This window comes from Coregonus clupeaformis, chromosome 40 (assembly GCF_020615455.1).
Source record: "Coregonus clupeaformis isolate EN_2021a chromosome 40, ASM2061545v1, whole genome shotgun sequence".
Lineage (NCBI taxonomy): Eukaryota > Metazoa > Chordata > Actinopteri > Salmoniformes > Salmonidae > Coregonus > Coregonus clupeaformis.
The window spans coordinates 21,267,834-21,291,503 of NC_059231.1; the positions used below are offsets into that span (position 1 = coordinate 21,267,834).

General features: G+C 43.4%; 1 protein-coding gene across 1 annotated transcript in view; it reads right to left on the reverse strand.

The window, feature by feature from the left end:
* Positions 1–2,368: 2,368 nt before the first annotated feature.
* The window catches only part of LOC121555129 (dnaJ homolog subfamily C member 10-like), a 36,167-nt gene continuing 14,865 nt past the window's right edge, over positions 2,369–23,670 (reverse strand). The window contains exons 15-22 of the mRNA XM_041868932.2: positions 15,276–15,377; positions 14,911–15,066; positions 14,423–14,556; positions 14,153–14,206; positions 13,875–14,022; positions 6,233–6,355; positions 5,583–5,699; positions 2,369–3,236 (exon numbers count right to left, since the gene is read on the reverse strand). Coding sequence (XP_041724866.2) covers positions 3,225–3,236; positions 5,583–5,699; positions 6,233–6,355; positions 13,875–14,022; positions 14,153–14,206; positions 14,423–14,556; positions 14,911–15,066; positions 15,276–15,377 — 846 coding nt within the window. The 3' untranslated portion in view covers positions 2,369–3,224. The remainder of the gene's footprint in view (positions 3,237–5,582; positions 5,700–6,232; positions 6,356–13,874; positions 14,023–14,152; positions 14,207–14,422; positions 14,557–14,910; positions 15,067–15,275; positions 15,378–23,670) is intronic.

The window sequence follows — 23,670 nt, forward strand, 5'->3', positions numbered from 1 at the left end:
GAGTGTCTTCGGGACAAGTCTCTGAATGTACTTGAGCGGCCCAGCCAGAGCCCCAACTTGAACCCGATCTAACATCTCTGGAGAGACCTGAAAATAGCTGTGCAGCGACGCTCACCGTCCAACCTGACAGAGCTTGAGAGGATCTGCAGGGAAGAATGGAAAAACTCCCCAAATACAGGTGTGCCAAGCTTGTAGCGTAATACCCAAGAAGACTCAAGGCTGTAATCGCTGCCAAAGGTGCTTCAACAAAGTACTGAGTAAAGGGTGTGAATACTTATGTAAATGTGATATTCTATATTTTTAACAAATTTGCAACAATTTCTAAAAACCTGTTTTTGCTTTGTCATTATGGGGTATTTTGTGTAGATGGATGAGGGAAAAAACAACAATTTAATCATTTTTAGAATAAGGCTGTAACATAACAAAATTAGGAAAAAAAATCAAGGGGTCTGAATACTTTCCGAATGCACTGTATATATATATATATATATATATATATATATATATATATTTTTAAACATGATATTACTCAATACAAGAGTCTGTGCAAAACAACTTGAAAGGAAAATAAGGATACCCCTTTTTTTTGTCATTTAGCAGACGCTCTTATGAGCAGTTAGGGTTAAGTGCCTTGCTCAAGGGCACAGACAGATTTTTCACCTATTCGGCTCTGGGATTAGAACCAGCGACCTTTCGGTTACTGGCACAACGCTCTTAACCACTAAGCTACCTGCCGCCACAAAAAGGGACACTATTCAGTATTTAGTCAGCCACCAATTGTGCAAGTTCTCCCACTTAAAAAGATGAGAGAGGCCTGTAATTTTCATCATAGGTACACGTCAACTATGACAGACGAATTGAGAAAAAAAATCCAGAAAATAACATTGTAGGATTATTAATGCATTTATTTGCAAATTATGGTGGAAAATACATATTTGGTCAACTACAAACAAGTAAGATTTCTGGCTCTCACAGACCTGTAACTTCTTCTTTAAGAGGCTCCTCTGTCCTCCACTCGTTACCTGTATTAATGGTACCTGTTTGAACTTGTTATCAGTATAAAAGACACCTGTCCACAACCTCAAACAGTCACACTCCAAACTCCACTATGGCCAAGACCAAAGAGCTGTCAAAGAACACCAGAAACAAAATTGTAGACCTGCACCAGGCTGGGAAGACTGAATCTGCAATAGGTAAGCAGCTTGGTTTGAAGAAATCAACTGTGGGAGCAATTATTAGGAAATGGAAGACATACAAGACCACTGATAATCTCCCTCGATCTGGGGCTCCACGCAAGATCTCACCCCGTGGGGTCAAAATGATCACAAGAACGGTGAGCAAAAATCCCAGAACCACACGGGGGGACCTAGTGAATGACCTGCAGAGAGCTGGGACCAAAGTAACAAAGCCTACCATCAGTAACACACTACGCCGCCAGGGACTCAAATCCTGCAGTGCCAGACGTGTCCCCCTGCTTAAGCCAGTACATGTACAGGCCCGTCTGAAGTTTGCTAGAGTGCATTTGGATGATCCAGAAGAGGATTGGGAGAATGTCATATGGTCAGATGAAACCAAAATATAACTTTTTGGTAAAAACTCAACTCGTCGTGTTTGGAGGACAAAGAATGCTGCGTTGCATCCAAAGAACACCATACCTATTGTGAAGCATGGGGGTGGAAACATCATGCTTTGGGGCTGTTTTTCTGCAAAGGGACCAGGACGACTGATCCGTGTAAAGGAAAGAATGAATGGGGCCATGTATCGTGAGATTTTGAGTGAAAACCTCCTTCCATCAGCAAGGGCATTGAAGATGAAACGTGGCTGGGTCTTTCAGCATGACAATGATCCCAAACACACCGCCCGGGCAACGAAGGAGTGGCTTCGTAAGAAGCATTTCAAGGTCCTGGAGTGGCCTAGCCAGTCTCCAGATCTCAACCCCATAGAAAATCTTTGGAGGGAGTTGAAAGTCTGTGTTGCCCAGCGACAGCCCCAAAACATCACTGCTCTAGAGGAGATCTGCATGGAGGTATGGGCCAAAATACCAGCAACAGTGTGTGAAAACCTTGTGAAGACTTACAGAAAACGTTTGACCTGTGTCATTGCCAACAAAGGGTATATAACAAAGTATTGAGAAACTTTTGTTATTGACCAAATAATTATTTTCCACCATAATTTGCAAATAAATTCATTAAAAATCCTACATTGTGATTTTCTGGATTTTTTTTCTCTCATTTTGTCTGTCATAGTTAACGTGTACCTATGATGAAAATTACAGGCCTCTCTCATCTTTTTAAGTGGGAGAACTTGCACAATTGGTGGCTGACTAAATACTTTTTTTCCCCACTGTAAGTTACTATCAAACATCATCCAAGGATAGTATTGTATTTTGAGTTGAAAATACCAGATTACAAAGACATTATATATATAAAACCATGCTAGCTTTCCCACATTACTGGTATGACAGTAAACGTTTGCAAGACTGCATCATCCCACAACTAATCAAACAATTTCCATTCACATTTCAGTGATGGCAAACAGTAACATATTAATGAATGATGTGGAGTGAATTGGCAACATACGTTCTGTTAATTGTTTTCAGTGTACAGGATTCCTTTTCTAAACTGTGCTTGTTTGTGTGTGTGTGTTTTACTGTATGCAGAGGTCGCATACTGAACCCTTAGGCTACTATCAGCAGACAAACAAATATATTGGTATCATCATAATAATACAACCAACACAGTCAGTGGTCACTTCACGGAATGAATAAAACACTGTTCGCTACACTCAAATGGTTCAAGTTGAATCAACACGAGGCATTCACATTGGCAGTCCCCTTATAAACTGATAAACTGCCATTTTGTATCATCACAAATATAAGCATAAAATATATTGTCCCCAACCTACATCAGACAGTACATTCAGATATCAGGCAGGTCAACACCTACCATATGGACACACTCCCCCTATATAACTAGTAAAACCTACGACAGCGATTCAGAGTCTTTCCTTATCGTTGACTCAGTTTAGAGAAACGTTTTTGTTTGTTTTGACAGTCCGACAGTACTGGGGTAACCTTTCGATAACATCTTCTTTCCTTGGCAGTAATCCTCCTTGCAGAAACAAATCTCTTCTCAGAGTCTTTGTTAAGTGTGTGCATTTGACCGTCCTTTACGTTTCCATTTTCAATAAGGAAAAGCATCTCAGTGGAATCGACCCCCTTGAACTCATAATTCATCCTGCAGAAAGAGAGAGAGAAAGAGAGAGATTGTGGTTTGATACACTGAGCCAACACAATCCAAAGTTACTTCAACTAACTATTAGCAGTTGAAAAATATATGGCACATGGAAATCATAAGAGAGCTGTTTACGGAGATAGGTGGGATGGACTGAGAGTAGCTGAGGGGTGGGTTTAAAAGCTCATGTTCTATAATAGTTATGACTGAAAACATGATGTATAACATATAAGTATTATCTATCTAGATGTAAGGTATAGTATCTCACAAAAGTGAGTACACCCCTCATATTTTTGTAAATATTTGAGTATATCTTTTCATGTGACAACACTGAAGACATGACACTTTGCTACAATGTAAAGTAGTGAGTGTACAGCTTGTATAACAGTGTACATTTGCTGTCCCCTCAAAATAACTCAACACACAGCCATTAATGTCTAAACCGCTGGCAACAAAAGTGAGTACACCCCTAGGTGAAAATGTCCAAATTGGGCCCAATTAGCCATTTTCCCTCCCCGGTGTCAAGTGACTCGTTAGTGTTACAAGGTCTCAGGTGTGAATGGGGAGCAGGTGTGTTAAATTTGGTGTCATCGCTCTCACACTCCCTCATACTGGTCACTGGAAGTTCAACATGGCACCTCATGGCAAAGAACTCTCTGAGGATCTGAAAAAAAGAATTGTTGCTCTACATAAAGATGGCCTGGGCTATAAGATTGCCAAGACCCTGAAACTGAACTGCAGCACGGTGGCCAAGACCATACAGCGGTTTAACAGGACAGGTTCCACTCAGAACAGGCCTCGCCATGGTCGACCAAAGAAGTTGAGTGCACGTGCTCAGCGTCATATCCAGAGGTTGTCTTTGGGAAATAGACGTATGAGTGCTGCCAGCATTGCTGCAGAGGTTGAAGGGGTGGGGGGTCAGCCTGTCAGTGCTCAGACCATACGCCGCACACTGCATCAAATTGGTCTGCATGGCTGTCATCCCAGAAGGAAGCCTCTTCTAAAGATGATGCACAAGAAAGCCCGCAAACAGTTTGCTGAAGACAAGTAGACTAAGGACATGGATTACTGGAACCATGTCCTGTGGTCTGATGAGACCAAGATAAACTTATTTGGTTCAGATGGTGTCAAGCGTTGATAAAGAAATGTGTGAGTAAGATATGACTAAAATGTCACACCCTCAGTTAAATTAATAATGTATGACTATTAGTAGACTAGAGCTTAGAGAGTTAATCAAATGTGTTTATATAAGATGCATATTTACCCAGCAACAGAGTATTTGTGTCTTGTAATTAGGCAAGCAGAAGTGCAAAATGATTGAAACCAATAACAGGAGACTGGTTCCAAAAACACACAGGGAAGGGGAGTGAGAGACTTGCAGGATATTGTGAGATAACTATGTATGGGAATAGAGAAAGAATGCAGCCTGCCCGAGCAAGGAGTAGACTATGATAAGAATGTGTGTGTGTGTGTGTGTGTGTGTGTGTGTGTGTGTGACCTGATGGTCAGGAGAGCAGAGGATAATCACATGAGCTAAACCCAGGCGTGAGCTTACAAGATGTGTACAGTGGAAAAATATAGCCCGCCTAAAGCGGGGTGGGATTTTTCCTCTGACGTGTGTGTATAAAAATATTGTACGTCCATTTTGTGGCAGAGCGCTCTCATGAATAAAGGCTGACCATTGCAAAAAAAGGGGTCTTTGTTACATTTATTTAAACTAGACATTTACACCTCTGGGAATTATTCAAAGATTTAAGAAGTATTTGACTTCAACCATTGAGATAACACAATTATTGTGACAAGCGTGTGTGGCAGTAACCAGGTGAGGAGTACAAAGACAAGTGTGTCTTGCCGACATTCAAGCATGGTGGTGGGAGTGTCATGGTCTGGGGCTGCATGAATGCTGCCGGCACTGGGGAGCTACAGTTCATTGAGGGAACCATGAATGCCAACACGTACTGTGACATACTGAAGCAGAGCATTATCCCCTCCCTTCGGAGACTGGGCCGCAGGGCAGTATTCCAACATGATAACGATCCCAAACACACCTCCAAGACGACCACTGCCTTGCTAAAGAAGCTGAGGGTAAAGGTGATGGACTGGCCAAGCATGTCTCCAGACCTAAACCCTATTGAGCACCCCCAAATGATAATAATATTATAAATAAATATTATTAGCAGTCATCTTGGCTGAATTAGCTAATCCAAAGCCCAGAACCCAAACTCTCATCTAAAAGTCTGTGCCAGAATTTAATATAATTCTGCTCGACTGCAAAAGGAAAGAGATAGCTACTAAGATTAAAAAGCAACATGGTGATTGCAGAGTTGCTGAATCGCATAAGAAGCGTACCTTGAAGTTGTCCGCCTTTCCCTGTAACCATGGAGATAGCTGCTGGAGCCTCTGGCGGAGGATGCCTGCGATGATATTAGCATCCCGGCTGTTGACGTGCTCCCCTCCCTGGTCGCGCTGGGGACGGAGGGATGAAAGGAGGGAGGGGTGGATGGAGGGATTGATGAAAGGATGATGAGGGAGGGATGGATGGAGAGGACATGGAGGGGTAGAGGGATGGATGGAGGGACATGGAGGGGTAGAGGGATGGATGGAGGGACATGGAGGGGTAGAGGGATGGAGAGGAGGGATTAGTTAGGGTACAGTGCTCTGGGGGACTCTCCAATAATATAAATGGTAAACAACTTTAGGCAAAAGGTTGAAGAAAAATATTAAATCAAATATACAGTTTAACAAGTTACAATGAGAATATCTAACTACTGGAACTTCTGATAGATAGTAATCAAATGTCTTTAACTTGCAGTTTGTTTTCCAGTCTAACAAGGACAGGAATAAGTAAGATAACGATAAGCTGCTATGATGAAAACAAACTGTATCATTGCCCCCTCTTTGTCAGGTCGTTATTATAAAAGAGAATGTGTTGTCTTCTAAATAACTTACCTGGACAAACAGCTTACACATAAAAAAGTAACCAGTCAGGAGTCTCTTACCTTCTTGGTGCCCAGGTGTGGGTAGAATCGAACGCTGGGATAGGCTGTGATGCCGGCTGACTGACAGGTCTGGTAGTGGGCCTGACAGTCTACTTTCCCTGCCCTCACGCTCCCTTTCACCATCTAGACAAGGATTGCGTCAGAAAAAGCACCCTTTTCCCTATATAATACACTACTTTTGACCAGGGCCCATAGGGAGACCCATAGGGCTCTGGTCAAAAGTAGTGCGCCACATAGTGAATAGGGTGCCATTTGGGATGCGCCCAAAGACATGGCCGCCCAGTGAATCAACACTTCAGACCCACTACATTATCCATAGGGCTCTGGTCAAGACATTTTACATTTACATTTTAGTCATTTAGCAGACGCTCTTATCCAGAGCGACTTACAGAAGCAATTAGGGTTAAGTGCCTTGCTCAAAGGCACATCGACAGATTTTTTCACCACAAGTGGCTCAGGTAGTGCAGCTCATCCAGGATGGCACATCAATGCGAGCTGTGGCAAGAAGGTTTGCTGTGTCTGTCAGCGTAGTGTCCAGAGCATGGAGGCGCTACCAGGAGACAGGCCAGTACATCAGGAGACGTGGAGGAGGCCGTAGGAGGGCCACAAATGTGCATGTGTCTGCTCAAACGGTCAGAAACAGACTCCATGAGGGTGGTATGAGGGCCCGACGTCCACAGGTGGGGGTTGTGCTTACAGCCCAACACCGTGCAGGACGTTTGGCATTTGTCAGAGAACACCAAGATTGGCAAATTCGCCACTGGCGCCCTGTGCTCTTCACAGATGAAAGCAGGTTCACACTGAGCACTTGTGACAGACGTGACAGAGTCTGGAGACGCCGTGGAGAACGTTCTGCTGCCTGCAACATCCTCCAGCATGACCGGTTTGGCCCAGACCTGAATCCAATTGAGCACATCTGGGACATCATGTCTCGCTCCATCCACCAACGCCACGTTGCACCACAGACTGTCCAGGAGTTGGCGGATGCTTTAGTCCAGGTCTGGGAGGAGATCCCTCAGGAGACCATCCGCCACCTCATCAGGCGCATGCCCAGGCGTTGTAGGGAGGTCATACAGGCACGTGGAGGCCACACACACACTACTGAGCCTCATTTTGACTTGTTTTAAGGACATTACATCAAAGTTGGATCAGCCTGTAGTGTGGTTTTCCACTTTAATTTTGAGGGTGACTCCAAATCCAGACCTGGGTTGATAAATTTGATTTCCATTGATAATTTTTGTGTGATTTTGTTGTCAGCACATTCAACTATGTAAAGAAAAAAGTATTTAATAAGATTATTTCATTCATTCAGATCTAGGATGTGTTGTTTAAGTGTTCCCTTAATTTTTTTGAGCAGTGTACATATATACATAGTTTAAGCTTTACTCGACAAAGCCCAAACTATGTATTTAGATTGTAGTTAGGTATTGTAGGTAGTTATCGTGGGTTGTTGTATGTAATTATTGTAGGCTAGTATTGTATTCGGCTGAGCCCGGTGAAGCACGAAGCTAGCTAGCTAACCCACTACCTGGACTAGCTAGCGGGTAGCTACTGGTAACTATTTGCAACTGTGGATAGTTGTTTCACGCCTGAGAGTACCTGTAATTACGCCAGCTAGCTGCCTACAATAGTTACATACAATAATGCCTACCATTCAGCTGTTTTTCTAACCTCATTGTCTGAAGCGTTAACGTTAGGTAGAAACTGGCTACTGTGCTTGAAATTTAGCTAGCTTGTTGCTACCTGGATAGCTACTAACAATGGCTGGAACGACCTAGCAAACAGACGCGAACTGGCAGAGTCAATTCAGTGGCTAGCTTTGCACTTGGCTAGCTAACAGTAGCTGCTAGGGGTAAGTTATAACCTACATTTGTGTTTTGTTTTTACATACTGGTAGCCAGAGTCGTTCAAGGGAATTCGGGACATGGGTGACTAGTTAACGTTAGCTTGGCTCTCTCTGTGTGTTCGTGCAATGGGAGGAGGGGTTTCTTCTTTGTCTGAAAGCAATGGCTAGCTAGTATGCTGACTATTCTAGCTAACTAACTGGCTGAATAAGTTGATGACGGACTCGCTCAAGCTGTCGGGACTAACCCACAACGTTAGACACGGACACAAATGATCTGCTTGGCGTGTTGACACACTGGTGGTTTGTTGTGGCCGAGTATTGGTGCTAAACCGTGTTGTTGGAGTCCGGCATGCTAGTTGGCTGTGGCGTCATATGACTAGGTGCCCTGAACGATTTTCACGGAAGAATACTGTACCAAGTTAGCTGAATAAACGAAGTTAGTCTATTCCTAGAAAACATTGAACCGCTGTAGTTTACAACAATTATAGTTTCAGAGGTGGAAGTTGGGAGAGTTATATTTGGGTGTTTCAGTGAAACATAAGTGAGGGAGGCCCAGCTCTCTCCTTTCCCAGATGTTTAGTTCATTTCATTCCGATCTCCTTTGCATTATTGTAGCCATTTTCTGTAGCCTGTCAACTATGCCTCTGTCTATCCCTGTTCTCTCCTCTCCGCACAGGCTATACAAACGCCTCACACCGTGTGTCTGCTGCCTCTCTAACCTGGTGGTCCCTGCACGCACCACCCACGTGGAGTTCCAGGTCTCAGGCAGCCTCTGGAACTGCCATTCTGCTGCCAACAAGGCAGAGTTCATCTCAGCCTATGCTACCCTCCAGTCCCTCGACTTCTTGGCGCTGACGGAAACATGGATTACCACTGAAAACACTGCTACTCCTACTGCTCTCTCCTCGTCTGACCATGTGTTCTCGCATACCCCGAGAGCATCTGGTCAGCGGGGTGGTGGCACAGGAATCCTCATCCTCTCCCAAGTGGACATTCTCTCTTTTTCCCCTGACCCATCTGTCTATCTCCTCATTTGAATTCCATGCTGTCACAGTCACTAGCCCATTCAAGCTTAACATCCTTGTCATTTATCGCCCTCCAGGTTCCCTTGGGGAGTTCATCAATGAGCTTGACGCCTTGATAAGTTCCTTTCCTGAGGATGGCTCACCCCTCACAGTTCTGGGTGACTTCAACCTCCCTACGTCTACCTTTGACTAATTTCTCTCTGCCTCCTTCTTTCCACTCCTCTCCTCTTTTGACCTCACCCTCTCACGCCCCCCCCCTAATCACAAGGCAGGCAATACGCTTGACCTCATCTTTACTAGATGCTGTTCTTCTACTAATCTCACTGCAACTCCCCTCCATGTCTCCGACCACTACTTTGTATCCTTTTCTCTCTCGCTCTCCTCCAACACTACTCACTCTGCCCCTACTCAGATGATAATGCGCCGTCGCAACCTTCGCTCTCTCTCTCCCGCTACTCTCTCCTCTTCCATCCTATCATCTCTTCCCTCTGCTCAATCCTTCTCCCTCCAATCTCCTGATTCTGCCTCCTCAACCCTCCTCTCCTCCCTTTCTGCATCCTTTGACTCTCTATGTCCCCTATCCTCCCGACCGGCTCGGTCCTCCCCTCCTGCTCCGTGGCTTGATGACTCATTGCGAGCTCACAGAACAGGGCTCCGGGCAGCCGAGCGGAAATGGAGGAAAACTAGACTCCCTGCAGACCTGGCATCTTTTCACTCCCTCCTCTCTACATTTTCTTCATCTGTTTCTGCTGCTAAAGCCACTTTCTACCACTAAATTCCAAGCATCTGCCTCTAACCCTTGGAAGCTCTTTGCCACCTTCTCCTCCCTGTTGAATCATCCTCCTCCCCCCCCTCTCTGTGGATGACTTTGTCAACCATTTTGAAAAGAAGGTTGACGACATCCGATCATCGTTTGTTAAGTCAAATGACACTTCTGGTCCTGCTCACACTGCCCTACCCTATGCTTTGACTTCTTTCTCCCCTCTCTCTCCAGATAAAATCTTGCGATTTGTGACGGCCGGCCGCCCAACAACCTGCCCGCTTGACCCTATCCCCTCCTCTCTTCTCCAGACCATCTCCGGTGACCTTCTCCCTTACCTCACCTCGCTGATCAACTCATCCTTGACCGCTGGCTATGTCCCTTCCGTCTTCAAGAGAGCGAGAGTTGCACCCCTTCTCAAAAAACCAACACTCGATTCCCTCTGATGTCAACAACTACAGACCAGTATCCCTTCTTTCTTTTCTCTCCAAAACTCTTGAACGTGCCGTCTTTAGCCAACTCTCTTGCTATCTCTCTCAGAATGACCTTCTTGATCCAAACCAGTCAGGTTTCAAGACTGGTCATTCAACTGAGACTGCTCTTCTCTGTGTCACGGAGGCTCTCCGCACTGCTAAAGCTAACTCTCTCTCCTCTGCTCTTGTTCTTCTAGACCTGTCTGCTGCCTTTGATACTGTGAACCATCAGATCATCCTCTCCACCCTCTCCGAGCTGGGCATCTCCGGCGCGGCTCACTCTTGGATTGCGTCCTACCTGACCGGTCGCTCCTACCAAGTGGCGTGGCGAGAAGCTGTCTCCGCACCACGTGCTCTCACCACTGGTGTCCCCCAGGGCTCAGTTCTAGGCCCTCTCCTATTCTTGCTATACACCAAGTCACTTGGCTCTGTCATATCCTCACATGGCCTCTCCTATCATTGCTACGCAGACGACACACAACTAATCTTCTCCTTTCCCCCTTCTGATAACCAGGTGGTGAATCGCATGTCTGGCAGACATATCAGTGTGGATGACGAATCACCACCTCAAGCTGAACCTCGGCAAGACGGAGCTGCTCTTCCTCCCGGGGAAGGACTGCCCGTTCCATGATTTCGCCATCACGGTTGACAACTCCGTTGTGTCCTCCTCCCAGAGTGCGAAGAGCCTTGGCGTGACCCTGGACAACACCCTGTCGTTCTCCGCTAACATCAAGGCGGTGACCCGATCCTGTAGGTTCATGCTCTACAACATTCGGAGAGCACGACCCTGCCTTATACAGGAAGCGGCACAGGTCCTAATCCAGGCACTTGTCATCTCCCGTCTGGATTACTGCAACTCGCTGTTGGCTTGGCTCCCTGCCTGTGCCATTAAACCCCTACAACTCATCCAGAATGCCGCAGCCCGTCTGGTGTTCAACCTTCCCAAGTTCTCTCACGTCACCCCGCTCCTCCGCACACTCCACTGGCTTCCAGTTGAAGCTCGCATCTGCTACAAGACCATGGTGCTTGCCTACGGAGCTGTGAGGGGAACGGCACCTCCGTACCTTCAGGCTCTGATCAGTCCCTACACCCAAACGAGGGCATTGCGTTCATCCACCTCTGGCCTGCTGGCCCCCCTACCTCTGCGGAAGCACAGTTCCCGCTCAGCCCAGTCAAAACTGTTTGCTGCTCTGGCACCCCAATGGTGGAACAAGCTCCCTCACAACGCCAGGACAGTGGAGTCACTCACCACCTTCCGGAGACACTTGAAACCCCACCTCTTTAAGGAATACCTGGGATAGGATAAAGTAATCCTTCTACCCCCCCGTACCCCACCCAAAATAAAATAAAAATACATATTGTAAAGTGGTTATCCCACTGGCTATAAGGTGAATGCACCAATTTGTAAGTCGCTCTGGATAAGAGCGTCTGCTAAATGACGTAAATGTAAACGTACCTGTCACAATAACTCCTCCCTGGCATTTTCATTCGTTGTCATGTCAAACAACACTTTATTCAAAGTGCCCACTATTATATTCTAACTATATAATTAGAATAATCATTCGGTTCACCCAAGTGTTTTGCTATCAATCGCAAGTCAAATCGCAATTACAACATTTGGTTAAAAATAAGACCTAGGTTGTTTGCTCATATTGTGCAACCCTAGGTGGCAGTGTGGAAATGATCTGAAATTAGTACAGGAAGTTGATGAAAATGCAAAAAAATATTTTGGGTTGAAGTTTAATTGAACAGTATAAAATAATCAGAATGGAGAAAGACCCATTGAAATCACTGTATGTATGTGTTGCCACCCGCTACTCATAAAGCAAATGTATAACTTTTATTATTAATGGATGCTAGCCAAGCACACTGATTGTTTGTTCTAATCAAAAATGGTTGCTAAATGAAATCAAATTGTATTAGTCACATACACATATAAATAGTGAATAGGGTGCCATTTGGGCACAGACAAAGAGATGGCCGCCCAGTGACTCAGACACTTCAGATCCATTACATTATTCAGAGCAGAGACACACAAGGCACTCCATTGCTACTGTGATACTGTTACCAGCCTAGTGGTGAAAGCACAGCACATGAGTGGAGAGGGAGATACTTAAGTGATAATGCCAGAGAAGCCGGTATTTGGAGGATATATTGGTACGGGTGTTGTTAGGTCCGAGACTAAGTTGAGGGCCAGCAAACCGTGCCAATATATCCTCCAAACAATGGCTTCGAGGGGATTATCGCTTTTATACAACGGGTTCAACATATTCAATAAATGATTGACATATTTTCATTAAAAACATTATTTTGATTAATTTATTCATACTATTTCATCCTTCCACAAGATATAGTCCCGACACAAATCTAGGGTTGCTACCCAAGCCGGCTGGTCGTTCGTTCTATCGGTTCAGTTGCCAGAGACACAACCCAGTTGTTCAGTCTTTTTGTACTGTATCTATGGACGCGACCCAGTCGTTTGTTCTAAATGTTCCATTGCCATACTGGCTGGCAAAGTTCTTATCCCTTGCTTGCTAGCTAGCCAACTGAGGCTAACATACAGTCACGTCAAACAGTGCAGCTCAAATAACAACAGTAGCTGTATTTGCATAAACTGTTTTCTAGTGACATTTATTTAGACATCCATAACAATGAGCTAATGAGGCGTGATTTCGCCTGGCATAGAAAATGTGCTCTCTCATCAGAACACTGTTGTTCAGAGGAGCTAGCCAACAACACAGCTAACACAATCACTTCAAACTGAAGCTGGAAAGACTGCAAATTAGCTGCACTTCGTTTGGTTTTACCTGTTGTAAATTGAAATTTCTTTTTATATATCCATAAAAATTATTCCAGCCGATTCACGATTTTGACTGGCTGAGAAACGCTGCCTGCCTGTCTGTCTCGTCCCGACTCCTGACACGTTCATTACTATGGGACAGCTGGAGATCCAATTTGAATATTGAAACAATGTTGCAAATGTCAGAGACAGACAGCAAGGTTTATACAAATCTCCGCTGTTGAAAACTAAATGTTAGTCTAAAAGAAATGTGAGATAATGTCTAGATGCTTTTAATAGTGTAGATCAAGTTTATAAAGTGCCTGACTGGGTTGATGAGACAGTGGATTGCGCAGTCAGATGGAACAGAGTAAATAGGCATTTTCCCGTCATAGTTTTAGCCGGTGGTAACTTGTGGAATAGACACCGGCTGGAATGCGGTTTTAACTTTAGACCCACCCGTTTTAACTTTAGACCCACCCACTTATTGTACTTTAGACCCACCCGTTGTATAAAGTACAATAACTTTGCTGTAGCATGAAAATACAATGTATTCATATTATAAGCATGAATAGGGGCCGTATTCATGAAGTGTCTCAGAGGAGATCAGTTTAGCCATTTATATCATAATAAATAAGATTAGCCTACATGGACAGGGGGGGCCTGGTCCTAGATCAGCTCTCCTACTCTGTGATACTTTATGAAAACAGGCCCAGAAACATGTGTTTGAGAGATGGAGGAGTGGAGAAGATATCTTACCCCAGCGAGGACCTCGAACTCTGGAGCAAAGTGCTGGCATGGTCCACACCACGGAGCATAGAAGTCCACCACCCAGTGATCCTTCCCTCCTATTACCTTGTTCCTGAAGTCATCCGGAGTCAGATCCACTGACGCTCTTGGGAGAGTACTAAGACACAGATATAGACACAGACACACACTGCATGAATTCCATTCTGTTGACTACAAATCAGATATTCATGTTCCTATAATGATGATTATTAAAAGGCTAGGAAAGAAACACAGAGGACAGAACTTACCCCATAGCCCAGACTTTGAGAGAGTGAGCGTCTCGGTGCCAGCCGTTGTAACTCCTGGTGAGAGAAATAAAAACAGCCCTCTTATTTACAGACTTTACAACATAACTTAATGTAAACGTTACAATATAATCTAGTGTACATTTTACAACATAATTTACTGTAAACTTTACAACATGTAAACTTAGTGTAACCTGTAGAACACGTAAACAGTAACTGTAGTAAGACTAGGGTATGAATCAAGCATCTCTGAAAGAACAGTAAGGTACATACTGGTATATGTCTCGTCGGTTGGCATTCTGAGGGTAGAGGCGTATTTCAGGGTAGGCTCTGACACTCTCTCCTTGGCAGAAGGAGTGGTGTTTCTGACAGTCCACCGTCCCCACCTTTATCATACCATTCACCGCCTGAGGAGACATCACCATTTAGAAAATCTTCTTGACAAATGCATTAAGTTGGATTTGTTGATTACACCCACCCACCCTAGAATGAAATGAGATAATGCTCATATTTTATCTTGATAGATGATATCATGTATCTCTATCTATGCTAGATTCAAGCCCCCAATATCAAGAGAACACGTCAGTGGAAGCTCTGTTGCTGTACCTACTGCCCTACTGAAAGTACCCGTGCCATTCTCCTCCACTCTGGCAGCAGGGCCTGGCAGGGCCCACACCAGTGGGCATAGAAGTCTACCATCCTACTGCCTACTACCTAGTAGGTACTCTCTACAGCCTACCACTCTACAATCCACTACCTACCCGTGCCATCCTCCTCCACTCGGGCAGCAGGGCCTGACAGGGCCCACACCACGGGGCATAGAAGTCCACCATCCAGGTCTCGCTGTGTTTCCTCCTCTTCACCAGCTCTGCAAAGCTATCTGGGTCCATGGTCACCACCGTGGGGTTGACCAAGTCCTGGAAGAGTGGGGAGAAACAGAGGAGTCACTACAGTACAGCTGTACTGTATAACAGTAACAGACTATTCAGACCATTGGCAATGGGAGAGTGCTACATTTCCTCCACAAGGTAAAGTCTCTTAGTTTTAAACCTCATGGGCGCTCTAAGCACTGGCTCGCAAGGAGATGGCACGATACTGTGAACTAGGCTAATGGTAAGCTTCTCACCTGTATGAACTCCAGGATTCCGTCAGCAGAGTGATGTCCCTCGTACTCATGGATGGAGGACTTGTTAAAGATTACCGTGGTCGGGTATGCATGGATATTATACTGAAAACACAAACAGAACATAAGTGGTAACTAGTACTACTTTCCATTAAATATCAGGGTGGTTGGGTGGAAGTGGACTGAAAACAGGCACATAGGACATACACTGGTTCCTCAATTAAAAGTTTAAAGCTTATGCCGCAACACTTTGTGGTAGATAGTGGCAGATTGTGGTAAATTGCGTCATTCCGTCTCACTATCACAAGGAGGAGTTAGAACGCTGATTATGCTTTTGGTGTTGCTTTTGGTTTCTTTCCCTCGAAAAACAGACAGAAAGAATTCTAAGATTACAAACTGGCTTTAATTACCACAGTGTGGAAAGAATGATAGCACCTCTATATAAAGTGAGTTTCTGAAACATGGAGTCCTTCTTTGCTGATGTGAAAAAGAAACTGAATGAAAGAGTCCAGCAAGGATATGGACGGAAAAATGTTATTTAATTTGTTTTATGAAATTTACTAGTTTATTTAGGCAATTTAATGTATTCATTTAGGCTTGGCCTATTTAGTAGGCTATTTTGCAGCATAAAGCTATATTTGTCAGCAGAGCATATGAGCGGATTGGATCGGTGAGAATCTCAGCTCCTCGCTCACGGACCTGTTCACCCCTCCGCTCCCCCGCTCAAAGCCACATCAGGCCAGTCCGCTCATTATCGCTCAGCGCTCAACGCAGTTTGCATCGCGCTCCACTCAAATCGCTCACCCGCTCGCTCCAAAAAAGGAACAAAATCTGCATGTATTTCACTTTTATCTTAAACCACAGCCTTACCTTATCGCCCTGAGTTTGTTGCATACAGACTCATCTCGGATTATCCATTCTGTCTTGAAACAGGGATCTAACACTGATGCTAAAATTAGATGTTTATCAGTATAGTATATTCCATAGCGAATTGACACGTTGTTTTCCAATGTTTCTGCAAAAGCAGCGATGCCCATTGGAAGTGCAGCGTGAGTGTCATCGGTGAGCAGGGATTTGATATCTGTGACAGCAGGGAGGATCATCCCCAGGTTCCCCAGCTCCTTCTGCATTTTGTCTGTGAGGTCTGCCAGTGGTGTCAGCACACTGACAAGGTGCGTCAGCTGCCGTACTTGATTCAGGGTGATGTTAGCAACATTAGACTTTTGTTTTCCCATAACGGGTCTTTTTGGAACAACCGGATGAACGACTGAATCATCCACAGCTGGCTGCTCCATTGAGTGGCGCAGGCATTTGTGGGGCGGACACCTAATTGGTCGGTTTCCTCTGTGTTCAGGGTGCTCTTGCGTACACTTTTCACCAGGTGCCCGACTAACAGCCTATTAATGTTGTCGTGCTCGTTAACGGCGTCTTTGATCGCCAGCTGAAGCATGTGAATGGGGCATCTCAGATGTAAATTTGACACAGTAAAGTACTGATTCATCATAGTTTCTACATTAGAGGTTATCACTTCCACATGGACTTGCGAGGGCGCAGGTGGTCCCTCATCCTCCTATTCATGTTCTGCGCTGCTGCTGGCATCCGCAGTCACTTCACCTTCCGCCTCCTCTTCAGTGCCAGGGAGGAGGTTAAACGCCTTGATCATGTTGCTGGCACTGTCAGGGATGACCCGAATCACACGTCGTTGCACGTTCCAATATTTCAGTACACTTTCATACTTTTGGTAAATACGATCTGCGGTATGGTGCCCCTGTATGTGCTCACAGCCCAACAAAACAGTGTGCCCCCGGAACGTCCCATCAATGAAACTGGCCACGATGCCAAGGAAGCTGTGCCCTCTTCTACTGGTCCAAATGAACACTGACAGAACAAGCCCATCACCATTTTGAAATAGGTCTTGCAGTTTGGCTTCCATCTCTTCCAGGGCATGTGGCATGAGCGTGTCCTGTACGGTGTTGTAGCATGGGGGGGTGTAGCCCGGTTGAGCTGCGCTGGCGAAGTGTTGCATCCCTTCGCGTTCTCCTTTACTCAGCGGTTCATAGTCCATGTAAATCATTTTTTTTAATGCTACATCCAGCTCTCTTTTTCTCTCCCTTGTTCCTTAACCCTTTTCTCTTGTTGCTGCTTCTGCTCCTCTCACTCTATAAAATACAAATTCATGGGCGACACAAATTAAATTAAACAGATGGATTCTGGGTCAGGCTTGAGCATGCTTCAAACTCGTGGTGTCAGCGCGCGAAATTGGAGCGGGACATAGAGCGACGCTCCGTCCTTTTAAAAATGCCGCTCTGCGCCCTGTCCAAAATCCGCCCGCTCACGCTCCACGCTCGCTCCGCTCACATGCTCTGTTTGTCAGCATGAAGCTGAGTGACTCACTCATTTGTGGCTTTGGATCAAAATAAATAAGTACCGACATTCTTTCTGATAGTCTTTCTTAAATAAATGTTTTGATCAAGTTAATCTGCTCATGTTGTGTATGTGTTAAATTATTTGTGACATTGTGGTTACAATGAAGAATGTAAACGAAATAAATCAAATCAATCATATTCATAATTAATAAACAGATTGGTGTTGGGAGCTGTAATTGTGGCAATATTTTTTTAACAATACAAAACATACACATACAATCGACAACATCACACAAGCATCAACTACATCCCACCTGCTCAGACCCACATGCTCACACCTAGGCGGTCATGACATTTTGTCAGCCGGTGATTGTCAAGCAAATAACTGCCGGTCTCTCGGTAATTAACTGTTAATTAACATAAACACGTTTAGCATCTCCTGGCTTCCACGCATACCTACAAGCCACTGATGCAGACCTTTGGAACATCTACATTTTAAAAGTCTAATAAATCCATGTAATATAGCCTACACCACCACAATAAATCAATTATTTATTTTAGACAGGTCTAAAGAAACATGATATGAAGAAAATGTGGTCTATTTAAGAAGAACAGAATAGCATACTCTGAGTTGTCCTTATGTTAGGCCCTGATCTGGCTATGCCATATGGCTGTGGGCTACAGTAGTTCATTTAGCAGAAAATATTTGCTTAGAATTCCGTGGCATTATTTTATAGTATGAAGAATACAATTGAACATAGCTGAATAAAATAGAAAGGATATTTTCTCCAAACGATGAGGGAGTGCGCTCATGCGGCTATTCTGTGTTGAGCGGTTAACAAAGAAACAGGTATTCCTATATGCTTAATTTTGAGTTATTTATGTAACTTCAGTTGTGGTACAAACTGGGCTATATGATTTTTAATACATTCTAAGGCTGCATGATGCGACTGTGTGGCCGTAATGCCCCCTAAAAGAAAAGCCTTTTGCGGCCGTTGTGCACTAGGGCTGAAAATAATAATAATAATTCCCTTCTCCCGGCTGCGTGCGGAAGCACCTCTCATTCACATGGCTCTCAGTCACATGATCGGGTCTCTCTCACCGGCTACAAGTGAAGACAGACACATCGGGGACGCAACTGCGCGTGTCCTTATCCAATTCCGAGGCGCATATTGAAGATATTGGAAGAACTGTCCACATTTACTTTTCATCAGCCAACAAGATGAGTAGGCCTAACGAACAGCAAAATCACTAGCCTATGTCAATCTACTATCCCCCATAGTACAAAAGTTGACCTATTCTATTCTGTGTGCGAAATAATTATTCCAAACATAGTCTGGGACAGTTGTGGGATACGATAGATCCCAAATTAATACAACCACTAGTATAAAAACACCGGTTTTAAACAATGAGCCTGACGCAACAAATGAGAATGTTTAGCTTAAAATGTTGATTAATTATTAGGCTATTTCTTCACATTATAAGCACAGCAATTTCTTTTTATTTTATTTAACTAGGCAAGTCAGTTAAGAACAAATTCTTATTTACAATGACGGCCTACCAAAAGGCAAAAGGCCTCCTGCGGGGACGGGGGCTGGGATTTAAAATAAAAATATAGGACAAAACACACATCACGACAAGAGAGACACCACAACACTACATTAAGAGAGCCGATCCATTACCCAACAAAATAACAAATTGATTTAGCCTAATTGTTTTTATGACTACAGACAGTAGGCTAGTATTCCTCTTTTCCTGCATGAATTAATTTGTCTGCATGTCTATTCAACATTTGGCTAAACAGAAACTATGCCATGAATTAAGAACGATACCTTTTTATTTTCACAATGCAATGTGGCATATTGACAACTCAAAGAGCCTTCTAATATTAGCCAACAAATAAAGCTACTAAAACAATAACTTCAAAAACAGTCCATCACTCGGATTTCTTGTGCAGAAATGCCTGGTCGCAATCCCGCAGCTGGCTTCTCTCTGACACCACAAATCCATCTGTAGGTGACGCTTTCCTTTGGAACCACATCATTCCAAGGTGAAGAGTAGGCTGTTTGCTTGCCTCCAAGGCGAGTGTGACCTCTTTGAAGCGATAGAGGAAATCAACAAGATCCACAAGTATTCTTTCACAATAGCTGGCCTTATGTTTTCTGCAGTTTTGAGCTGGAAACTGTCCCACTCTGTGGTGAATAGCACCCTCTCCACGAGCACCCACTCTTTGTTTATGTAATGGATTGTAAGGCATAGGTATCCTATTTTTCAAAAATCGGCATCCACATGTCAAGTGTAATTGCGCCATTGTATTTACCCAAGTTCTCTCAACCCCGAGACCACCCGTCAGCTGATTCTTTTGCCCGATGCAGGATTCTAGTGCAAGAGGAGAGAGACTCTCAGACAGAAGCATTCACACCTCCATTCATTTACAAAGGGCTAGTCTAATAGCTTGGTTAGGTGTGAAAAATCCCCCAATTTGTGCCACAGTTTAGACTACAGATAGATGCTGCCATCAGTCAGCTTTGATTCCTATTGTAAAGTGTAGCCTAATGGCCAAAACGGGCAAATTTGCAATGTATTTGAGGCTTAAGTCCTCTAAAGTTTTACATTTGTAACTCAATATCACAGACCTGATTTTCCCTAACGAAAATGCATCAACCCCTAAAAATGTCAATTTATTATAATTCACATAATAATTCAAACAAAATGAGCTATAGCGAGAGAGACTTGGTATGCTAAAAACAATCAGAAAGAAAGAATGTGTCTTTAACTCTGCTTTATAGTATAACTTATTTTGAACAAAAGCCACAAATGACCGTGTCACTCAGCCCTATGCTGAAAAATATAGCTGTCCAGGGTTCTGAAACAATCTTCTGTGCGCCATTGAATTGGCGCCTTTCCCTACATGTGAATAATAGCAAATATTGAGGAGAGTGGAAACCCCAACTTAATTAGGTCTATAATGAATAGCCTAACTGTTAAACTTGCCTGGCTTTATAAATCATCCATATATATATCTACAGAAATAAGACAGATCCTGCTTCTGTTGCCTGTTTGTTTAATAGCCTACTGATTCCGTGAGCACCAAGCCTCACGCAACTGCAAAATGTTGGATAAAGCAATTTCACAAATCTGTCTTTGCTATGCTATAATAAAGGCTTTACAATTTTTTTTACGTTAGAACAGACTCTGGTATTACTTATTTAGGTGTTGTTTACACTGTTCCAAATGGGCAGAAAAATGATATTGTAATCTAACACCACTGGTTTGTCACACACATACGCAAGCAGCTCTAGCTCCTCTACCCTCCTTTTTCTTGATCTCCTTCTTATTGATCATCATTATAATAAGTAATGTCATTATCATTATTAGGCTTCTTATAGTAGTAGCCTTGTATTACCACCATTGCGCTGTAGGCCTAAGAGTGCGTCCTGTTTAGTCAATACCATAACTTGTTATGCTTGAAGCTATGTGTGAAGCCTCTCCAGTCATACGAGTTCCACCTAGTCGACAGATATTTAGGAGACCTCATGTGCTGTCCTAACAGTTAAGAGTTACCAGCAGGTGTCTTGATTATAGAAAAAGGCAGTGAGTCAGTGGTTCCTGCACAATAGACAGGCAATTGCTTTGGAGGTGTTCAAATAATGTTTTTATATTTCTATATGATGAACCCATAAATAATCTAGACCTACATGCAACAGTATCTCTTGCGCTTTTGACAATTACTTTACACGAGGCCTAATTCAAATGATATGCCTAAAATACTTATAACCATTACGCTAATAAATAATCACATTTTCCTTTCGATTATTTAATTAATAATGGTAGCCATGCTGGTTAAGTGTGCCTTGAATTCTAAATAAATCACAGACAGTGTCATCAGCAAAGCACCCCCACATCATAACACCTCCTCCTCCATGCATTACAGTAGGAAATACACATGCAGAGATCAGCCGTTCACCCACACCGCGTCTCACAAAGACACGACGGTTGGAACCAAAAATCTCAAATTTGGACTCCAGACCAAAGGACACATTTCCACTGGTCTAATGTCCATTGCTCGTGTTTCTTGGCCCAAGCAAGTCTCTTCTTCTTATTGGTGTCCTTTAGTAGTGGTTTCTTTGCAGCAATTCGACCATGAAGGCCTGATTCACACAGTCTCCTCAGTTGATGTTGAGATATGTCTGTTACTTGAACTCCGTGAAGTATTTATTTGGGCTGCAATTTCTGAGGCTGGTAACTCTAATTAACGTATCCTCTGCAGCAGAGGTAACTCTGGGTCTTCCATACCTGTGGAGGTCCTCATGAGAGCCAGTTTCATCATAGCGCTTGATGGTTTTTGCGACTGCACTGGAAGAAACTTTCAAAGTTCTTGACATTTTCCGGATTGACTGTCCTTCATGTCTTAAAGTAATGATGAACTGTCGTTTCTCTTTGCTTATTTGAGCTGTTCTTGCCATAATATGGACTTGGTCTTTTACCAAATAGGGCTATCTTCTGTATACCCCCCTACCTTGCCACAACACAACTGATTGGCTCAAACGCATTAAGAAGGAAAGAAATTCCATAAATTAACTTTTAAGAAGGCACACCTGTTAATTGCATTCCAGGTAACTACCTCATGAAGCTGGTTGAGAGAATGCCAAGAGTGTGCAAAGCTGTCATCAAGGCAAAGGTTGGCTATTTGAAGAATCTCAAATATATTTTGATTTGTTTAACACTTTTCCATATGTGTTATTTCATAGTTTATGTCTTCACTATTATTCTACAATGTAGAAAATAGTACAAATAAAGACAAACCCTGGAATGAGTAGGTGTGTTCAAACTTTTGACTGGTACTGTATATGTTATTTCAAGTTATTCATTTGGAGCACATGCAAAAGCAATTTAGAGTTGTTGAACGGGAGTGACGAGTGTGTTGATATAACGCTAATATTATAAAAATTCCTCTTTCAACCGGCATAATACTGTATGATTCAGTGCAAAGCCTATCACATCATTCAAAATATCAGAATTGGTTAAATAAGGTTATGCATGCCAACATATAAGGCAAGAATTAACAGTAGGCAAAGTTGTCTCATTCACATTGGTTGTCTGAAGCATGCTGCAGAGTTCACAGCTGGCTATGCCTCAACCACGGGCCAGGTGTAAATCGTTCGGCAGCCTAACCTATTATTAGAATACAAAAGAAGCCATCCACCCTTGATGGGCTATCAGCAGGACAATACACTTGCTGAGTTGAGCTGGAATTTCGTGATTTTAGGGGCAAGGCCATTTTGTCCTTGAAGAGGTGCCCAATCTGCCATCTGAAAGAATAGCTATTGTTTTTCGGTTTTCAAATCAATTTAATTGGCCATTAAAATAGCCAATTAAATTGATTTGAAAACCGAAAAACAATAGCTATTCTTTTAAGAAAAACATAAGTGTTTGTAAATGTACATAAATAATTAGCCTACATGTCGAAGTGTAGGGGATAGCCTATGCGTATTGGCTACAGTCTGTCATGTCGTGACATGAGCCGCCTGAAAATGTAGCCAAACTTAAATGAGACTTAATTACATACAAGGCTAAACACCAGTCATGTTTGACAAATATAATGTAGGATCATTATTAATATCTAAAGGCTTGATTCTGTCGACATACTTGAGTCACTGTTGTTCTGATAGAGAAAGGCCAGTGCCTGTTGCACACTGCAAACTATTTAACCATAAATGTAATTGTTTAAAAGCCCAACTTACATGTCTTACCATGTTCCGACCATAGGAATGTTACAGGGATTATTTTATAAACACTTCCTCACATGTAATTGAAACCAGTAGGGTACTAGGGGGTAACTAGCCCCCCCTAAGAACAATGTCTAATTGCTGACACAAAAAAGCAACGTTTGGAAAAAAAATTGGTATGTGGATGAAGGTCATGCTTAGGCGAATAAACTATAAAGGGAAATAAATGGCTACAGTTGACACTTTAGTTATTTAATGAAATGTTGTTTTTAGAAAAGGGGCATTTTTTTAAAGAACCGGCGT